Source organism: Leuciscus leuciscus (genome assembly GCF_965113295.1).
Source record: "Leuciscus leuciscus genome assembly, chromosome: 17".
Taxonomy (NCBI): Eukaryota; Metazoa; Chordata; class Actinopteri; order Cypriniformes; family Leuciscidae; genus Leuciscus; species Leuciscus leuciscus.
The window spans coordinates 28035037-28054784 of record NC_138741.1 but is presented as its reverse complement, the minus strand read 5'-3'; the positions used below and the strand labels follow the sequence as shown (position 1 = coordinate 28054784).

At 37.0% G+C, this 19748-nt stretch overlaps 1 protein-coding gene across 1 annotated transcript; it reads left to right on the top strand.

The window, feature by feature from the left end:
* Positions 1 to 1457: 1457 nt before the first annotated feature.
* On the top strand, positions 1458 to 19666 carry shprh (SNF2 histone linker PHD RING helicase). Its single transcript, XM_082142944.1, has 30 exons — positions 1458 to 1574; positions 2104 to 2697; positions 2818 to 2947; positions 3399 to 3617; positions 3708 to 3786; positions 3925 to 4075; positions 5758 to 5854; positions 6107 to 6363; positions 7497 to 8123; positions 8360 to 8611; positions 8715 to 8793; positions 9721 to 9884; positions 9970 to 10226; positions 10327 to 10448; positions 10616 to 10704; positions 11344 to 11436; positions 11520 to 11627; positions 11729 to 11871; positions 11965 to 12138; positions 12494 to 12556; positions 13205 to 13430; positions 13522 to 13659; positions 13752 to 13853; positions 15047 to 15118; positions 15193 to 15381; positions 15501 to 15593; positions 15681 to 15767; positions 16531 to 16709; positions 16837 to 16917; positions 18624 to 19666. The coding sequence occupies exons 2-30, from the start codon at positions 2113 to 2115 to the stop codon at positions 18718 to 18720; spliced, it is 4953 nt and encodes a 1650-aa protein (XP_081999070.1). The 5' UTR covers positions 1458 to 1574; positions 2104 to 2112; the 3' UTR covers positions 18721 to 19666.
* The last annotated feature ends 82 nt before the right edge of the window (positions 19667 to 19748 follow it).

Genomic DNA, 19748 nt, shown 5'->3' with positions numbered 1-19748 from the left:
CATAGCACTACCACAGTGTTTCGCCTCTGTCTCTCTTATCTGACCCCCTCATTTCAGTTCATGGAGCTCTCTCCTATGAGCTGATGATCTAAATCAGGATTGAGAACTGCATTACTGGTTTACAGAGTTATCCCTAACAATGCTTCAGCTGTTCAAATAAATGAATCGCAAACCGATTCAGGCGATTCTGCTTGTTTGACCAACTTCAATTTAAAAAATATTCAGGTTCAAAAGTGATTCATTTACGAAACAGAATTGCTAATTCTGAATCTAAACAAGTCAGACTAGTTTGTATTTACTTCTGTCAAGCGTCTGTATAACATGAACATCATGTTTTCTTGAGCTCTGAAACCTCCAGCACAGGCAAATATTGACCTGGACTGGCCTTTAAAATTTACAAAGAATAATGGCTATTATCTATCATTTTACCTGGCTGCCATCTATGAGTTATGTTCATGGTTGCTGACCATCCCGTCCGGAAGCCAAGCTTTTCTGGGACCTTGGCAGAGGTGGAAAGATGGCACAAGCGGATTGATTCATGTCGCAAGTAATTAAAGCTGTGAATATCATTGATATCATGGCATCTGTTTTCTACAGTTGTAGCACCAGGATTGCCTAACAATGGCACAGTATGCTGCCCTGACTAAAAATTGAGAGCAATGTTTCCTGAATAAATGCATTCAAAAAAGAGGCTGTATTCTAAATGTTAAACTTCCTCTCAGGTGTTGTTCATTAAAAAATGTTACCTTGCAAGGAATCTCAGCAGCTGAACAAACCAACATCTAATATTGAGAAATCTGTTTACTGAATAAACTATTTATTGCTTTATTAAACCTTTTATTAATTACTGTCATTTACTGGCTTCTTTCAGGGTGACCGGGTAATGTGTCTTGGTCTCTTTTATATGATTAGTCTATACATTGTGTATGATTGATTTAACTCATACATAGTCTTTGCTAAACTCTGAGAGAAGCATTGCTTTTGTGGTGTTTTTATTACTATAGGCATAACCTACACATGGAAATATACATTTTGTGTTACGTTAAACAGTCGTCGCCTATACAATCATTTTTGGAGTGTCATTATTATCATTTTTATATACATACACAATGATATATAGCCTAATCATTCTTAGTCTGAATAATTACTATTTATCTATAAAATAATTCTAAACAAACTCTTAACATTAGCAAAATATTCAAAAAGGTATGAATACAGATATCTGCAGAAGCACCAAGTCCATCATAATTAGCCTACTGATTATAATATTTCTACTTCCACGTCACCCAATTTTTCAAACCATTTAATATCTACCTAAAGATATTAGGGTGTAGGCTTTATGAAACATAAGTAGAAGAGTCCCATACTCGGCTGTAAAAGGCTGTTTAGCGCCATCTGGTGTTTGAGATATTGCAGTGCATCGGCATTGTTTTGGTTCAGACTGACGTCGCTTCCTGTATTTTAAATATGGCGGAGAAACGCATGAAAATGTCGCGCTGGTTTTGGAGCTTATAAAAGTTATTTTAGGACATTTATTTACTGCTGACAAGAACACATCCCAAAGCAAAACAAAGGTACATTTCGACTGCTGATGAAGCGGTATACTGATAGTCAGTATTCTGCAGCGTTTGACTGAATGAATGAATGGAATATATCATTTCATTTCTGATATTGTTTATTTACACTGACGTCCTACGGAATTCCTTTCAATTTACTTAAAAATAAAAAGAAGCATGCATTTGTTTATTTACCAAGTAACTGGATTAGTGCCGTAACGTCAGCATGTCACCACAATTGTTTGTGTGCAGAATTAAATAGAATTAAAGCTGAAGTCTGACATATTGCTGTGTAATATATGTGCAGAATACGTGATTCTGTAAAGGAGAGAATGTGTGTAGTTTTGTAACTGTAAGAGATTTTTGTTTTTATTTGCACTATGTATCTTAACAACTGATAAAATACTCCCATACTGTTTCAAATTGAAGTGGTGTATAATTCTGCTCATGCTTGCTGTTACATTTAGTCTCATTTAATTTGAAGCATTTAAAATCAAAATGGTAAATAAATAGGATAATTCAACTTTGTGTCATCGTATCTCTGCAGGTTTCCACCATGAGCAGCCGGAGGAAACGTGCGCCGCCGGTGCGCATGGACGAGGAGGCCAAGAGGAGACTGGAGTGGAATATGCTTGAAGATCGGAAAAATGAAGGAGATTGTGAAGACATTCAGGAGTCAATCCCAGTACCGTCGGACAGCTGTCAGCCTGGACCAGTGCTTGAGAGCAGCCAGGAAGAGGAAAGCCCGTGTTTTATATCTTCTGCAGGCACAGAAGAAGGACCATCAGAAGAGCGTCCAAGCTGCTCCATACAGGATTCTCTTCCAGATACCATAGAACTGAATGTGATCCCCCTTTCTGCTCTCGAACAGGGGTGGAACGCGCTGATTGGAGAGTTTGACCTGTATCCAAAGATTCCTTTAGTGCTCGGAGATGATTCCTTCTGCCTGCAGAAAACAGGTGACAATCTAAGTCTGAGTCTGGATAGTCATGAATTGGAGGTTGAGACAGGCAGAAGTGGTCCTCTCTGCCCTGTGCCGATTGAATGTTCCTTTGGTGGAAAATTGTTGGAGGATCTAGATTGGCTACAGAAGAGAAAGGTCATTAAATTGTGCCATGCTTCAGGAGATGAATCAGTAAAGGTGTGTATTTCAAAATCATCAGGATTGAGCGGTTTTGTGACTGTGGATTCAATACTACCATCATTAAAACGTAACATTAACGTATCACTGTGTTTTCTCTCCATTTGCTTTTGTGAACAGCTGAAAATCTTTCTTCTCGAATCAGGATTGGGCAGACCAGAATTCCTCAGTGAAGGAAATGGGCGCATTAAAAAAGCCAATCAGCTTCTGCAGAAACTAATGGAATTCTTCTATGACTTCATCATCCCCGGTAATCTTCAGTATAATTTTAATATATGCCACTATTTAGATTCCCAGCATCAACAGTACATTATTTGTTATTTTGTCAAAGCAAACAGGAAACATAATTACAGTAATACACTTGAGTCTGGAGGTGGAGCTGCACTCCAAGGCCCACTAAGCCCTCAAAAATTTTATTCGAACAAACAATAAATCATTTTTTAAATTAAAATAAATAAGTAAATACAATATTATAGCAGTACAGTACTATAATGAGTTAAAAAATTTAATTGTCTTTATGCAGGATGAAACTATAAACCTACCTGTGAGATTCATGGAGCTAAAATGTATTTTAAATTTTTTATAAACTGTAGGATAAGCTGAAATTATGCATATTCTGTGCATAGACATTAGTTCCTGTAACATTCTTTTACGATTTGACTTAATTCCAATGTGATTTTTGTTTATATATATTTTTTTAGAGGTGATGGACAACGAAGAGGAGGAGTGTGACACTGATCTGGAGCGTCAGAACGTTGAGGAGCTGTACGATCATGTCAGACACCTCCACCTGACAGAAGCAGCGGAGCAGAGCATCGACGTCCAGCACCCGGGCCTCATACCTGTGCTGAGACCCTATCAGACTCAGGCGGTCAGCTGGATGCTGAGGAGAGAGAAGTACAAAAGCAGCAGCTCTCAAGGTTTTTCAAAGCTTTATCATCATCTTTGCTGTATGTCAGTGCATGAGAACAGTTCAGTGCTAATATACAGTCTTTGTATTCCATGCACAGAGCAAAGGTTGCATTTTCTTTGGAGGGAAATTATCACGATTTGTGGCAAAAAACTCTTTTACAATCCTTACTCTGGATGGTATGATTCTTTTTCTACTTTGAGCAGTATATACTGAAACTGTAGTTAAAGCGGATGTGCATGAACTATCCAATAATATCAATATCATTTAGTTTTGTTGATCAGTCATTGTTCTAATTACCTTGACCTCAATCACAGCTTGATCCGAGAGTTTCCTCTGGCTGGAGTGGACTGGCCTGGTGGGATCCTTGCCGATGAGATGGGGCTTGGGAAAACCGTGGAAGTACTGGCTCTTATTCTGTGTAACACCCGGCAAAACCTGGAGCACGGGGTTCTCACTTTACCTGTGGTAAGTTTACAATTACATGTGCCCTTAAATGCTTGTAAATAATTTTTACAGAATGTAATACAGTAATGTAATTTCAGTAACACTTTACAATAAGGTTCCATTAGTTGATGCATTAACTAAAAATGTTACAGCATTTATTCATCTTTGTTAACGATAAACATATACAGCTCTTCTTTGTTAGTTCATGTTAGCTCATGTGTCATGTCCCTTAAATAATATTATCATATACAGCTTTTGATTTTAATAATGTATTAGAAAATGTTGAAATTAACAATAAATAAAATGAATAAGTGTTTTAGAAGTATTTTGGTAGTACATTGGTAGTTCATGTAATTAATATAGGTACTATATTAATGCACAGGTACTGCAGGGAGATCAGCAGGGAAAAAATGAAAACAGTTGTCGCAATGGCGTTCAAGTACTTAAATAGTGGCTGCCGCTCTTTATAAAGTGGTGCTGAACGCTAATTCCACTGAATCGTTCTTCTTTAGACTGTTGACATAGAAGTTCCATTGAAGACTTTATTTTTTTTTTTATGAAAGAGCAGATTTTAAATCTCTTTAATGAAATTCAAAAAAATTCTGTCCCTCCATTGACAGCTACGCAACTACCAATTTGACGCTTCAAAAAGTTCATAAAGAGATCGAAAAACTAATCCATATGAATTGAGCGGTTTAGTCCAAATTTTCTGAAGAGTCAAGATCACTTTATATGATGAACAGATTGAATTTAGACTTTTATTCACATATAAACAGTGATTAGCGAACATAAACAGAAGCTCAACCGAACCTGCTTGATGCGCAAGCACAAACCTCATTGGTTCTTGCTGAAGCTCAAACGTGCTGCGTAACACGAGAATGAGCCTCATTGGTTCTTGCTGAAGCTCAAACGTGCTGCGTAACACGAGAATGAGCCTCATTGGTTCTTGCTGAAGCTTAAACGTGCTGCGTAACATGAGAATGAACCTCATTGGTTCTTGCTGAAGCTCAAACGTGCTGCGTAACACGAGAATGAACCTCATTGGTTCTTGCTGAAGCTCAAACGTGCTGCGTAACACGAGAATGAACCTCATTGGTTCTTGCTGAAGCTCAAACGTGCTGCGTAACATGAGAATGAACCTCATTGGTTCTCGCACATCAAGCGAACATGCTTGAGCTTCTGTTTACCATCACTGATGTGTGAGTTGATCAATGTTTATATGTGTATAAAAGCCTAAATTCAATCTGTTAATATAAAGCAATCAAGTCTCTTCAGAAAATGTTGGACTTAACCGCTCAATTCATATGGATTAGTTTTACAATCTCTTTATGAACTTTTTGAAGTGTCAAAGTGGTAGCTGTGTAGCTGTCAATGGAGGGACAGAAAGCTCTCAGATTTCATCAAAAAGATCATCATTTGTGTTCCGAAGTTCAACGAAAGTCTTACAGGTTTGGAATGACATGAGGATGAGTAATTAATGACAGAATTTTCATTTTATGGGTGAACTATAATTTTTTATAGGGAGGGCGTGACCAAAAAAGTTTGAGAACCACTAACTTACGTTAATAAATGTAACCTTATTGTAAAGTGTTACCGGAATTTTCTTATAAATGGCAAGGGACAATGAAATATTTCTGTGGCTTTCCAGAATTTTTCTGTTTTTTGTTGTTGTTGCTTTACTGTTGTGTCTCTGTCCTCCCCAGGGACAATCTGTGAATTACTTTGTCCCCCCTCCACCGTTAGAGAAACAACGAACCATTAAACATGAGGTGAGACCCAAGGAGAAGATCATTTATCCAGGTAAAATGTTTTAAACATGTTTCATTTTATCAAATGTGATTTAACCAAACAGGACATGTTCCTGGATCAACATCCTGATTGGTCTTGGAGCAGCATTCATGCTATTTTTGTGGTAGGGAAATTTTTTTTCATTAACATGTCACAGGCTAGATAATGTTACAGCTAAGGTTGTTGATCCAAGAACATCTCCTATGTGTGTATAAATAATGTATAATAAATAAGTTATTGCATTCTCTTCCTCTCTCTTTTCAGCTGTTCGTGAGATGCTGTTGACTGCGATCAAGGAAATGAAAGTTGGGAAAGGAGCGTCAATCAATGTCATTTTTGCGTATCTAAGGACCATGTACAAGTACGACACCCTAAAGAACCGTAACCACATTAAGAAAATCTTGACCAAACTCATTAGTGAGAACATTGTGGAACAGATCAAAGGACGAGGGCTAGCAGGATCCTTCAAACTGGGGAAAAACTACAAAGAAAAGAAGAGGAAGCCCACCGCTCATCGAACTGTGTGTAATTTTCACTTATTCTATAGAGAGTTCTAAAAAAAATTGTGTATTAAAAATATAGAAAACAACATTATTATTATTATTATTATTATTATTGTTACTAGTATTATTATTATAACCGTTAATTAACCAGGAAAGAATCTCTTTTACAGGATTGGCCAAGATAGGCAGCCAAAAATAACACACAACCAATACAAATAAGATATACATAGAATATACAACATTATAAACATTTACAATTCTGTGACTCATCCTCCAATTCACGAATAATAGATTTAAAATGTTTTAGAGACACCATATTGTATAGCTTTATATATCTTAAATTATTAATTATTATTATTGATTAAATATATGTTTAAATATACATATATAGTAGGATAAAATTAATGGTTACGTCTTTAAAATCTGATTGAAAAAGTTGATAGCAGCTACTAATCTTATTGTGCATGTAAGGAACTATATTTTCTAGCACAAGGATGTTACTTAGAGGAAACACCCAAAAATGAAAATTCTGTCATCATTTACTCACCCTCAAGTTGTTCCAAACCTTTATGAATTTCTTTCTTCTGCTGAACACAAAAGAAGATATTTTGAAGAACGTCAGTAACAGTTGATGGACCCGATTGACTTCTATGGTATTATTTTTCCTACTATGGAAGTCATTGGGGTCCATCAATTGTTTGGTTACCCATATTTTTCAAAATATCTTCTTTTGTGTTCAGCGGAAGAAAGAAATTCATTAGTATTCTGTTTTCTGGAACAACTTGAGGGTTTGAGTTAATAATGACAGAATTTACATTTTTGGGTAAACTATCCCTTTAATGAATTAGCTTACTTTTTTTTAATAAAAAAAATAGGAGTCACAATATGACGTCACACTCTGCGTTATTTAAAAAAAAACATAATTCAACATAAACAACACTTTTTTAGTAGACCAGGTGTTTATTACAAATAAATTACTAAATGCTAAAAATGAATAAATGAAATGAACAATAATTTACGTTGCATTTACAATCCTGCAGCATTTTTTGGAATTTTATTTTGTAGTAACCAATTTGGGGGGAAAAAGAAGACACTTTTTAAATGTGTTGAATGGAAAATGCACTTTTTCATGTTTTGTACTATTTTTGCAGAAATCATTTGACAAGGCCACTCCCAGGAGAACATCTCGTAGAGTTTCTGCTCAGGATAAAGAGGCATCGCTAGCCTCTTATACCACAGCATCAGATTCTGAAGAGAGTGTGGAACCTCCTCTCCTCACAGAGGAACTGAAGTGTGAGTCAGGTTCCCTTCTGGACGCAGAGAATCAACAGCAGAAGACGTCAGTAGACATCGCAGATGAAGATGACAAAGAAACAGCAGACAAACCCCAACATCAAATGACAAAAAACATCCATATTGAGAGTACTGAAGAAGATCTTACTCAAAACTCAAAGCCTGAACCTGAAACCCCAACTAGAGCGTCTGTGATCCCGTTTAACACCTCAGATTACCGCTTTGAGTGCATCTGTGGAGAGCTCGGGTTGGTGGACTATAAGCCTCGGGTTCAGTGCCTCAATTGTCTTCTGTGGCAACACGCGGAGTGTGTCAACTATAAAGAGGAGAACCTAGAAACAACCCCGTTTTATTGCCCTCATTGCCTGGTGGCCATGACACCTGTGTCTACTGGAGCGACTCTTATCATCTCACCCAGCTCCATCTGTCACCAGTGGGTGGATGAAATTAACCGGCACATTCATACTTCCTCCCTTAGAGTGCTGGTAAGGACCAACTAGAGAGCTACTACTACTATTTAGTTAGTTAAACCAGTAGTGGGGACCTTGATTCTTTTTTGATTGCATTATTTAAAAGACTTAAAGGGTTAGTTTACCCAAAAAAGAAAATTGTCATAATTTACTCACCCTCAAGTTGTTCCAAACCTGTATGAATTTCTTCCGAATAATACGGCAGTATTCCATTAAAAAAATTTTTTTTTTTACTTGAAACTTGTTTTTAGGTGTATCAGGGCGTGAAGAGACACGGTTTCATCCAACCCCACATTCTGGCTGAGCAGGATGTGGTCATCACCACTTACGACGTGCTGCGCACTGAACTCAATTACGTCGACATCCCCCACAGCAACAGCAAAGACGGCCGTCGATTCCGCAACCAGAAGCGCTACATGGCCATACCGAGCCCTCTAGTGGCCGTGGAGTGGTGGCGCGTCTGCTTGGATGAGGCTCAGATGGTGGAGTGCACCACAGCTAAGGTCATCACATCAGTCACATTAATATTACTGATATTTATCCTGTTCATTTTTAATCTCAGAGACAGCACAATCATTTTTATGAAATAGATTTGTATCTGTACAGGCAGCAGAGATGGCTTTGCGTCTCACATCTGTTAATCGTTGGTGTGTCAGTGGAACACCTGTGCAGAGAGGTTTGGAAGGTGAGCAGAATTAATATTTCATTAAAAAAATATCTTGATGTGTACATACATACACACTAATGTTCAGAAAAACATTTGTTGTGCTTGATATTTTCGTGGAATATATTTGTATGTCCAAATTGTACTATTGGGTGTTTATAAATGCCAAGTTCTGTCATAAAACTCTAGAAGGCGCAGGCTGGTAGGTCCTTAACTCAATTTGTTGCGATCACATTGTTATCTGTATAGCGCAGCTAATTGGGTGCTGTTGCATCAGCGGCCAATAATCTGCGGCTCAACATTCAAATACTGGTAGTGTTACTGTTAGCAGTCTGCAGCATACTTTTAGAAACCCTCCACCTTCCCCAGCTCCACCTGTATGGTGTGTGTGTGTGTGTGTGTGTGTTTTATGTATACATTTAAAATAAACATCTATTTTTAAATAACCAAACAATCTTTGATTCAAAATGTACAATGTAAGAGCAAAATGCAGTAAATTGGAATAGTCAAAAAGTTTTGCTCATTTAATAACCTCATGGAAGAATTATATTTTCAAACAATGTATTTATATGTGTAACAATATATTGCTATAAATAGCAATATTTACCAACGTATAATTTTGACAAACACATTTTATTGTATGTGTTTAAATATTTATAGTAAAATAACTGGCGGTACTGTAGAAGTGTTTTTCAGAGAAACGAGTATGTGAACTCAGCATGTTTCCTAAATATCTGCAAACATATTATGGTATTTTTATGCTTTAGTAGAGTGAAAAAGTTACTTACAGCACCTTTAAGAGAACTTCCCAGTTCATTTGACATTTTTGCTACTGTGGTCACAAATAAAATATCTTAGCATTAACGTCAGCAATGAATCAGCCTAATTTATTCAGATGACAGTTTTATTATGTGATGATAATCGTTTTTGGTTTATGTTATCTTTTAGACTTGTATGGTCTTGTCCTGTTCTTGGGAGTTGATCCCTATTGGGTGAAGTACTGGTGGGACCAGTTACTCTATCGCCCGTATCGCCAGGGCAATACAGGACCACTCTACAATGTCATTGGTCAATTACTGTGGCGATCTGCCAAAAAAGATGTAATTGATCAGGTTAGCAGGTTAAATCTTTTAGTTTAATTGTCTAATCTTAACCTTAACCTGTGCTTTAATTTGGTGTCATATACTTCATTTCCAGATCCAAATCCCCCCTCAAACAGAAGAGACCCATTGGCTCAACTTCTCCCCAGTGGAAGGACACTTTTACCACCGTCAGCATGAGGTTTGCTCCCAGGATGCTCTTGTCAAGCTAAGGAAGATCTCTGACTGGTCACTAAAGCTGGGTAGTTTGGACCGACGTACCGTCACTACCATATTATACCCTCTTCTGCGTCTACGCCAGGCCTGCTGCCACCCACAAGCTGTCAGAGGAGAATTTCTGCCCTTCCAGAAGAGGTTCTTAGAAAAAGAGTTTAGATGTAGTTGATCAGTTTTTTGGGAGATGAAGTGTTTCGGTTCATTTCGTCCACAATGATTTGTTTGTATCCTGTTCCAGCACAATGACAATGGAGGAATTGCTGAAGTCGTTGCAGAAGAAATGTCGGATGGAGTGTGAAGAAGCCCACAGGCAGCTGGTGTGTGCTCTGAATGGTCTGGCTGGAATCCACATCATTAGAGGTGTTGTGAGCCTTGTTTTTGAACACCTACAGTATGTCTGTACCTGTACCTGTACCTGTACCTGTACCTGTACCTGTACCTGTACCTGTACCTGTACCTGTACCTGCACCTGTACCTGCACCTGCCTCGACTGTAGACGTTAATCAATGGTTTCCTGTCCTTGCCAGGAGAGTTTGCAGATGCAGCGGAGATGTACAGGGATGTGTTACGATCATCTGAAGAACATAAAACAAGACTGAAAACTGATTCCCTTCAGGTAAATCATTCCAATTCATTCATGTCTGTCTGTCATTCTTTTCTCTCTATCCATCGTTTTTTCTGTCGTTCTATCTATCGTTTTGTCTCTGTCTGTCATTCTGTTCTATCTATCGTTCTATTCGCTCCATCTAACGCTCTGTTCTTTTCTCTATCTATTGTTCTATTCTCTCTATTAGTCTGTTTTCTCTATCAACTGTATTGTTCTGTTCGCTCTATCTATCGTTCTTTTCTCTGTCTATCTATTGTTCTATTCTCTATTTATTAGTCTGTTCTCTCTATCTATCTACTGTATCACTCTATTCTCTCTATCTATCGTTCTATTTTCTCTATCTATCGTTCTATTCTCTTTATATATCATTCTGTTCTCTGTATCCATCTAATGTTCTAGGCGCTCTATCGTTCTATTCACTCTATCCATCCATTCAATTCCAAATCCTTTTTTTTTTACTTTTTTTTTTATTTTATTTTTTACTTATTTCAATTCATCGTTCCAAATTCATCTTTATTGTTGTTTTGTACAAAGTTTTGTCTCCTCCTGTTAAAAAGATGTTCAAAATTGTTCCAGAGTTTTTATTTTGGTGTGCAATTTATTGTTGCTTCTCAACGTTATTGGGGATTTTTTTGTCTGAAATTATAGAGGCTTCATGCAACCCATAATCTGATGGAGCTTCTAAATGCAAAGCATCCTGGGATTCCTCCAACCCTGAGAGATGACAGTCTCAAAGAAGAGGTTGGCTTAAATATAATACATTTTTTAATTAGAAAATGAGTTCAGTCTGCTATCATTTCTAGTTCCATGTGTTTTCATCCTAGGCTGAGCAGCTGAAGCAGCATTACATGGCGAAGGTGAATTCAGAGGTTTCAGAAGCACAACAGAACCTGCAACCTGTTCTTCAGCACATTAAAGAGCTAAAACGCAAGGTAAAAGCTCTGTTATCAATGAGCTTATTTTTCATCTTAGTGTTTTAGTTGAGGTTTTTTGTGTTCAGTTTAATAATTGATAATTGTGTGCTTTGCCCTAGGTGAACATTCGCTCTCCCTGGTGGCTGGATGTCATACAGCAGGCCATTCAGTACTCCATGGATGATGACCTTGTGGGCCGCATCCAAAATGAGCTCACGTGCAGTTATAAACAACAAGCCAACAAGCTCTCTTTGGCAGACAAGTAATCTTCCACCATTCACTTTAATACTTTTTAACAGGCAAATATATATTTTAATGCATAAATTACCATTTAACAAAAACGTCTCATTCATAGGTTTCGAGATGCTCGTGGTCTTCAGTTTCTGCTCAGCACTCAAATGGATGATTTGATGAAATCACAGAAAACGGTCCAGGATGCTGTAAAGAAGCTGGAGGGGCCGCCGTCTCAGCAAGTCATCGAGGAAACAACACTTTGCCACCTACGACCTGTTCGACTGCCACTGAACAAGTAAAATCTTTTCAATGTTTTATAGGTGAAGTGCATACTTTATATTACAGTAGCACCAGGACCAAACTGAATAGGAAAAATAATGAAGTTTCCAAACAGCGTGATTCAAAAATCTAAGGCCCCTAGTGAAAATGGATGAATTTAAAATGTACTACATTTTTCATTGCACATTATTTATCAATAATGCATTGCCACTATGTTCCATATGTTTTGTAACTGTCATTGGTTTTGCATTTTTTGCTTTCTAGCGTTTAAAGAAATTACACATTACACCTTAAACGTCATACTTGCAAATTGTTGTAATTGTTCACCTCATTTGAATTTAAAATGTGTTCTTTTAATATTTGTTCCATAGCTGCGTGTTTTGCAAAGCTGATGAACTTTTTACGGACTATGAATCAAAACTTTTCTCTCACACGTAAGTTATATCACATTAAATCAATTGGTCATTAGATATTTAGCAATTTATGATATTTCACCAAGAAATTAAAGTTTTAATTTAAGATTAAATTTACTCACCCTCATGTCGTTCCAAACCCGCATGACTTTTCTCTCTTCTGTAGAACACAAAGGAGATGTTTAGCAGAATTCTAAGCTGCTTTCATCCATAAAATATAATATCATAAATAAAAGTATCATAAAAGTTGTCAAAATGACTGAATGCATTATATTCCAAGTCATCTAAACCAATAAAAGAAAGTCATGGGTTTCTAAAGACATTTAGGTAAACTATTCTTTATAAAACACTATATGCAGAAAGTAAAGTCAGTAAACTTTATTTTTTGGTGACACTTTACAGTAAGGTTTCATTTGTAAACACTAACTACATTAGTTTAGATTAACTAACAATGAACAATACTTCTATAGCATTTATTAATCTTGGTTAATGTTCATTTCTACTGTCGTGGTGAACTAACATAAACAAACAAATAACAATTGTTTTTAACATCAACAAAGTTATAAAAATATATTGCTCATAGTTAGTTCATGTTAAATAATGCATCAACTAATGTTAACAAGTCAGACCTTATTGTAAAATGTTTTTTTTTTTATGCGTTTTGGGCAGAGTAAAGGGGCAGACGGCCATCTTTGAGGAAATGATTGAAGATGAGGAAGGTCTGGTAGACGACAGACTCCCCACCACCAGTCGAGGATTGTGGGCGGCCAGTGAGACAGAACGAGCCCTTAAAGCCACCCTGTCCTTCGCCAAGGTCCGCCGCTTGGAGTCTGGCCTCATAGAGGAGGGAAACTCCTTCATGGAGCTCTTTGAGTCCTGGAAGAAAGAATATAAGGTTTGTGATCGATTTCTCATTGCATGATGAATGAAGTGCTTGAATGTATTCATCAAAATGCCTGTCTCACGAGCATCTGGTGCCCTTTCAGCTGCTGCATGAGTACTGGATGTCACTGCGGGATCACGTGTCGGCCATAGATGAGCTGGGCATGGCCACCGAGAGGCTGCGTGTGCGGTTACCTGATGAGCCCAAACCCAAAGTGCTGCATATCATAGAACCTCACGAGGTGATGATGACAAAAAGAATCTCATCTGTCATCCTTAATGTGACTTAAGAGAAGTAAGAGCCTTTAGTTTGTCTCTTTTTACTTGTGAACAGGTGGAGCAGAATAGGATAAAGCTGCTCAATGACAGGGCAGTGGCCAAATCACAACTGCAAAAAAAGCTTGGGCAGTTTCTCTATCTTAATAACCTGGAGAAGGTAAAACATGATGTCTTTCTCACTTTAAAGGAACTTTATTTAACATTAAGTAACGTTTTTACACAAATGTCCAACCATTTTCATCCTCTCTCTGAACCTTGGAGCTGAGTATTTTTTGCTACTATACCTTTAAGAGTTCTATCTTAAAGGGATAGTTCACCCAAAAATGAAAATTAGCCCATGATTTACTCACCCTCAAATGTAGATGAGATTCTTGTTTCAGATTAATACAATCGGAGTTATATTTAAAAAAAAATTCTGGCTCTTCCAAGTTTTATAATGGCAGTGAATGGCTGTTTCTGTTTTGAAGTCCATAAAAGTGCATCCATCCATCATAAAAGTGCTCCACACTGCTCCGGGGGGTTAATAAAGGCCTTTTGAAGCGATTTGATGCGTTTGAGCCGTGTGGAGCACTTTTATGATGGATAGATGCACTTTTATGGACTTCAAACAGAAACAGCAAAAAGAAGAATGTCATTTACACATAGGGTGACCTGAGGGTGAGTAAATCATGGGTTAATTTTCATTTTTGGGTGAACTATATTCTGAAGGTTTTTAAAAAGGGGTTTGTTCATATAACATTTACCTGAACTAAATACAATGGTGAATGTTTTTGATAAACAGAGATATCCAAAATCCCCCATGTAAATTCTTTAGCTCCATCAACAAAATGAAAAAAAACGGCACTTTATCTAATTTTCAGATTTCTGTTCTAAAAATGTATGCAAATGAGAAATTAGTGCATATTTAATAAGATAGATGATGCATATAATTGCGTATTCAAACAATTTCAGATAATTTGTAATACAAAACAATTTTCTCTATGTACTGTGATTAATCAACTAGTGAAAGTCTGGTGAAATCTATCACTTAAATTGTTTACCTTATTCACCTGTAGTGTCTTAAAGATACATTACACAACTTCTGTCATGACTGGCTGAACTGTCTTCATGTAAAACGAGTAGAAAAGTCTCTAATTTAGCTTCTGCAAAAGTTCTGGGTGGATTATGGATGGTATTTTACTTTACGATGTAAAATTGAGCCTGTCTACATAGTATATTCAAACTTTTAAAAGAGCAAGAAAAATCCTGTTTTGCATGATATGTCTTTAAGACACGGTGTACTTGTAGTACATATATAGATAAACAAAACTGTTGCATTTGATGTCGTAATTCATGTATTGATTGATTCAGTCTCAGGATAAGTCCACTGGCGGTCTGAATCCAGAACCATGCCCAATCTGTGCTCGGCCACTGGGTCAGGAGGTAAAATAAAAACAAAAATGAGTTTGTCAAGTGTATTTGTATGTATATATTCTGAGGGTGTTTTTGATTGATAGTGGGCCGTACTGACCTGTGGACACTGTTTCTGTAACGAGTGCATCGCCATCATCGTGGAGCAGTACAGCGTCGGCAATCGACGTAGAGCCATAAAGTGCGCCATATGCCGGCAAACCACTTCACATTCAGAGATCTCGTATGTGTTCACCACTGAGAGCGCCCACCAGGGGCAGGACATCCCTGTGAAGGTCAGAGGCAATTCCTGCTTTTTTTAGGCTTTTGATGTTTTTTACAATGCAGGTAAATACAAGTGTACATACTGGGATGAAACTGACTGTGGCATCTCTGTAATCTCTTTACCCTGTAGGGTAGCCACTCCACGAAGGTCGAAGCTGTGGTTCGAGTCCTAAAGAAAGTCCAGATGACCGACCCAGGAGCCAAGTCTCTTGTGTTCTCCACGGTAACGCTCTCATTAAATGAGTTACTACATCAAACCGCAGACTACAGCTCTTAACCTTTGACCTTACGTTTACGCCTCGTCTGTCAGTGGCAGGGCGTCCTGGACATCATTGCGAAAGCCCTTTTCGACAACAACATGGAGTTTGCACAGATCAACGGAATTCACAAATTTCAGGTTTGTGTTGAAATATGATGACAATGCAGCAACAAAACGTTAGTTTTTTTTCCCCTTTGCTTTCTGTAATTAATAAAATATCTCATTATAAAACAAGTAGAGACACTAAAATGAGCCATGTTTCATTAATGTAATTATCTCTGTTACCTTTAATTACCCACAGTGTTTTAAATTTTTTTTTAATTTGTTTATTTATTTATTGCTTATAAATGAGATACAAAACTCTGGAAATTAAATTAAATCAGTTTTAATCCATCCTGTTTTTTGTTTTGTTTTTTAATGTGTAATATTAATTCAATTAATTAATTGATTAATTTCAAAGGAGACTGGACATTAAGACCAAATGAGACCAAAACTGGACATTAAATGAATCAACTTTAAAACGTTTAAAGTTTTTTGAAGAATTTGTATTTATTTAAATGTACTATATCTTTAATTTAATTGATTTTTTTATAAGTGAGACTAACAAAACTCTGGAAAATAAATACATTTTGGAACTGTTTTTTTAATTATTATTTTTGGTTTATTTATCTATTTTTGTAATTATTTATTTCAGATAAGACTATGAATACGCTTTCTGTAGATAGAAATTCAGATAGTTGAGTTCAGCTAATGGTTCATGACAATCTTAATATATGGCCAAATTTTATCCAAATAATTGGACTATTTGATTATCCCTAGTTACCACTGCATTTCTTAGCTGTCTCCCCGTAATACATCTGAAATGTGAAATGATGATAGGTGCATCATTTTTTTTTTTTAGGAGAACCTGAGTGCTTTTAAATACGAGGATAAGATCAACATCTTGCTGATGCCGCTGCACACGGGCTCAAACGGGCTGAACATCATCGAGGCGACTCATGTGCTGCTGGTGGAGCCCATCCTAAACCCCGCCCATGAGCTGCAGGCCATCGGAAGAGTGCACCGGATTGGCCAGACCAAGTAGGCATCAACCCATCCACAGCCCATTTCAGCATGTTCAACATATCTTTTGTTTTTGCATATTTAAACACACAAAAAATGAGGCCTGTGATGTTATCAGATTATTACATTTTTATCTATTTTCCAGATCCACGTTTGTTCATCGGTTTCTGATCAAGTCCACCATTGAGGAGCGAATGCAAGCCATGCTAAAAACAGTAGAAAAGAGGTGAGTCCTTGACACACAAGGAGGGCATTTTAAACAAATAGTCCTTGAAATCAAAATATACTGACTTTTAGTCTATGTGTGTTTAACCCTATATAACCATCCTCATACAAGTGCACTGCTAGAAGTTCCCCTTTTTTAAAATATCTCCCACTTTAATTCCCTGGTCAACACAGAAAAGAAAACTGCATTTGTCAAGCCACTTAATGGGATCAGAGTAATTGTACTCTTAAAGGGATAATTCACCCTAAAATGAAAATTAAGTAATAATTTACTTGTTCTTATGCCCTTTATTTTATGGACCACAAAAGGAGAAAAAAAAAAAAAAAATGTCCAGCTCTCGCTCATCCATATTATGGCAGTGAATAGCGACCAGCATCAAGCTTTTTTTTAAAAGACGCAAAAGTATCACACAGTGATCCCATGCTGTATATTCCAAGTGTTCTGGGCGTATACGATATGTGTCCCTGGATCACAAATCCAGTCACAAGTCGCACGAGCCAACAATACATTATATGGGTCTTTTATGCCAAAAAACATCATGTTCCATGAAGATATTTAGTAAATTTCCTACCGAAAATATATAAAACATTTCTTTTTGTGAGTGAATGCAGCACAATCACAAACATAAATGGACAAATTTAAAGGCGATTTTCTCAATGTTTTGATTTTTTTGCACCCTCAGATTCCAGATGTTCAAATAGTCAAATATTGTCCTATCCTAACAAACCATACATCAATGGAAAGCTTATTTATTCAGCTTTCATGTGGTGCATAAATCTCAATTTGAAAAAATTTAACCATGTGTCTGGTTTTGTGGTCCAGGGTCACATATGGTGTGGTGAAAAACAAATCTAAATTAAATGAATTATGAAACAAAATTCTTGACCTTGGCCTTTGGTCTGCTCTGCATGCCTGCATGGCATGTGTGTTCATGAGACTTTATAAGCGCCGCAGTTCATCCCGTCTCGCCCAGACGGTGGAGTCCCTTTATCAGATACACAGAGTTCCTGTCCGATGATATCTGACTCAGTGAAGAAAGTACACGGATAACTTTTGGGGGGATTTTCTGGGCATTGTGTTTCATGTCGTGTTTTTGTTAATCTTGATTTCTCACAACTTGTTTACTTTATCTGGGTGAGGCGCTAATAGAGGGACACTAATGCGCACATCGTCAAACCCTATGAGGTAACACTTTATTTTAAGGTAATGTATTTACACGTTACTACATGTGCTTACTATAGTAATAACAGTTAATTATGCATAAAAACAAGTAACTAACTCTAAACCAAACCCTAACTTTAACTCTATAGTAAGTACATGTAGTTAATATTACTCAGTACTCATTTGAGTACGGTACGTACAAGGTAACTACGTCACCTTAAAATAAAGTGTAACCCACTTGGAATATGCGACACGATTCACATGGGATCATTCTTTGATCATTTTGCGTCTTTAAAAAAAAACTTGACGCTGGTCGCTATTTACTGCCATTATGTGTACGAGCATGAGCGGAACTTTTTTAAATTTTTTTATTCTCCTTTCTATAAAAGAAAGAAGGCTGTATGCCATTTGAACAACACCAGGGTGAATAAATTATGACTTGATTTTCATTTTAAGGTGAACTATCCCTTTAAGTCTTCTACATATTTACATTGTTTACTGAAAATGACCTTGACTAATCTGTCTGAAATCAACATCTTCTTCAGTCATAGTTCCACGTCCATGAAGCATTCGGAGGCCTCCGTATTTACAGTGGCAGATCTGGCCGAGCTGTTCACAGAGGATAGCGAGGCTCTTGAGTAAATGTCTCAGTCCAGAGGCCAGTAATGTGAACACTACACTAACACCAGCCAGGAGACGAACTGACCACTGCTCTCCAGTGCGCCGATATGTTTGCTTTGCACATTCCCCTTTCTATACGACCTGTCCCGTGGTGTAATTTATTCATTATACTCTATGTGGAAAAGAAAATGATTGAATGTATAAGTCTTGTATCTCTGTTTGTTTTCTAGATTGATTGTTTTCTAGATTGATTGATAGTAGGTGCGATTTGTATTAATGCCTTGTGCATAAACAAATGTTTTTTTTAATAATGTTTTAAGGATCTGTATTTAAATTAGAATACATTTCTAATGTTAAACATGCTGTACAGTGGATGCGTTTTATCATTAGCACTCGTGTATTTGTGATTAATCGAACAAACGTTTTATAAGAAGCCCACTGTAATTACAGTCTGTCAATCTGTGCTGTAAAGTTGATAATTCCAATAATATGTCACACATCGTGTTATCCTATTTTATTTTTTAATCTAAATGCGTTTTATGGTCTTTTCCATTATGTTTAGGAAGGAAATCGTTTGACTTTACAGCACTGATCTTTGTGGGAGTGTCTTCCCGTTCAGACGCTCTATTCAGTGGGTTGTCTGCGGAAAGTCGTAGCAGACCACGTAGGAACATTTATCTGGTGCTATTTGCAAGACAAAAGACACGTGATTCAATGTCTGTAAAACTCATCCAATAAAGGACCACTTGTAAAAAGTAAAACCAGAAAGTAAAAAGAAAAAAGAGACTTCCTTTGTCTTGGAATTACCATGTACAAAGACAGAGAAACTGAATTCTTTCTGTTAAGCTGTACTGAAAAACATTCTAATGTCTTTTCATTATAATATCGGTTTGTGATAACCAAAATACAGTCTTGCACATTTTTGAATGGAACAAAATTATCCAATAAATTGATGGCAGAAAGAGAAGCATTTTTATTGTATTTCCGTTGTGCAGTTTGCAATGTAAATTGGAATGTAATTTTCTCTCTCGGGGAAACATGCTTAGCAG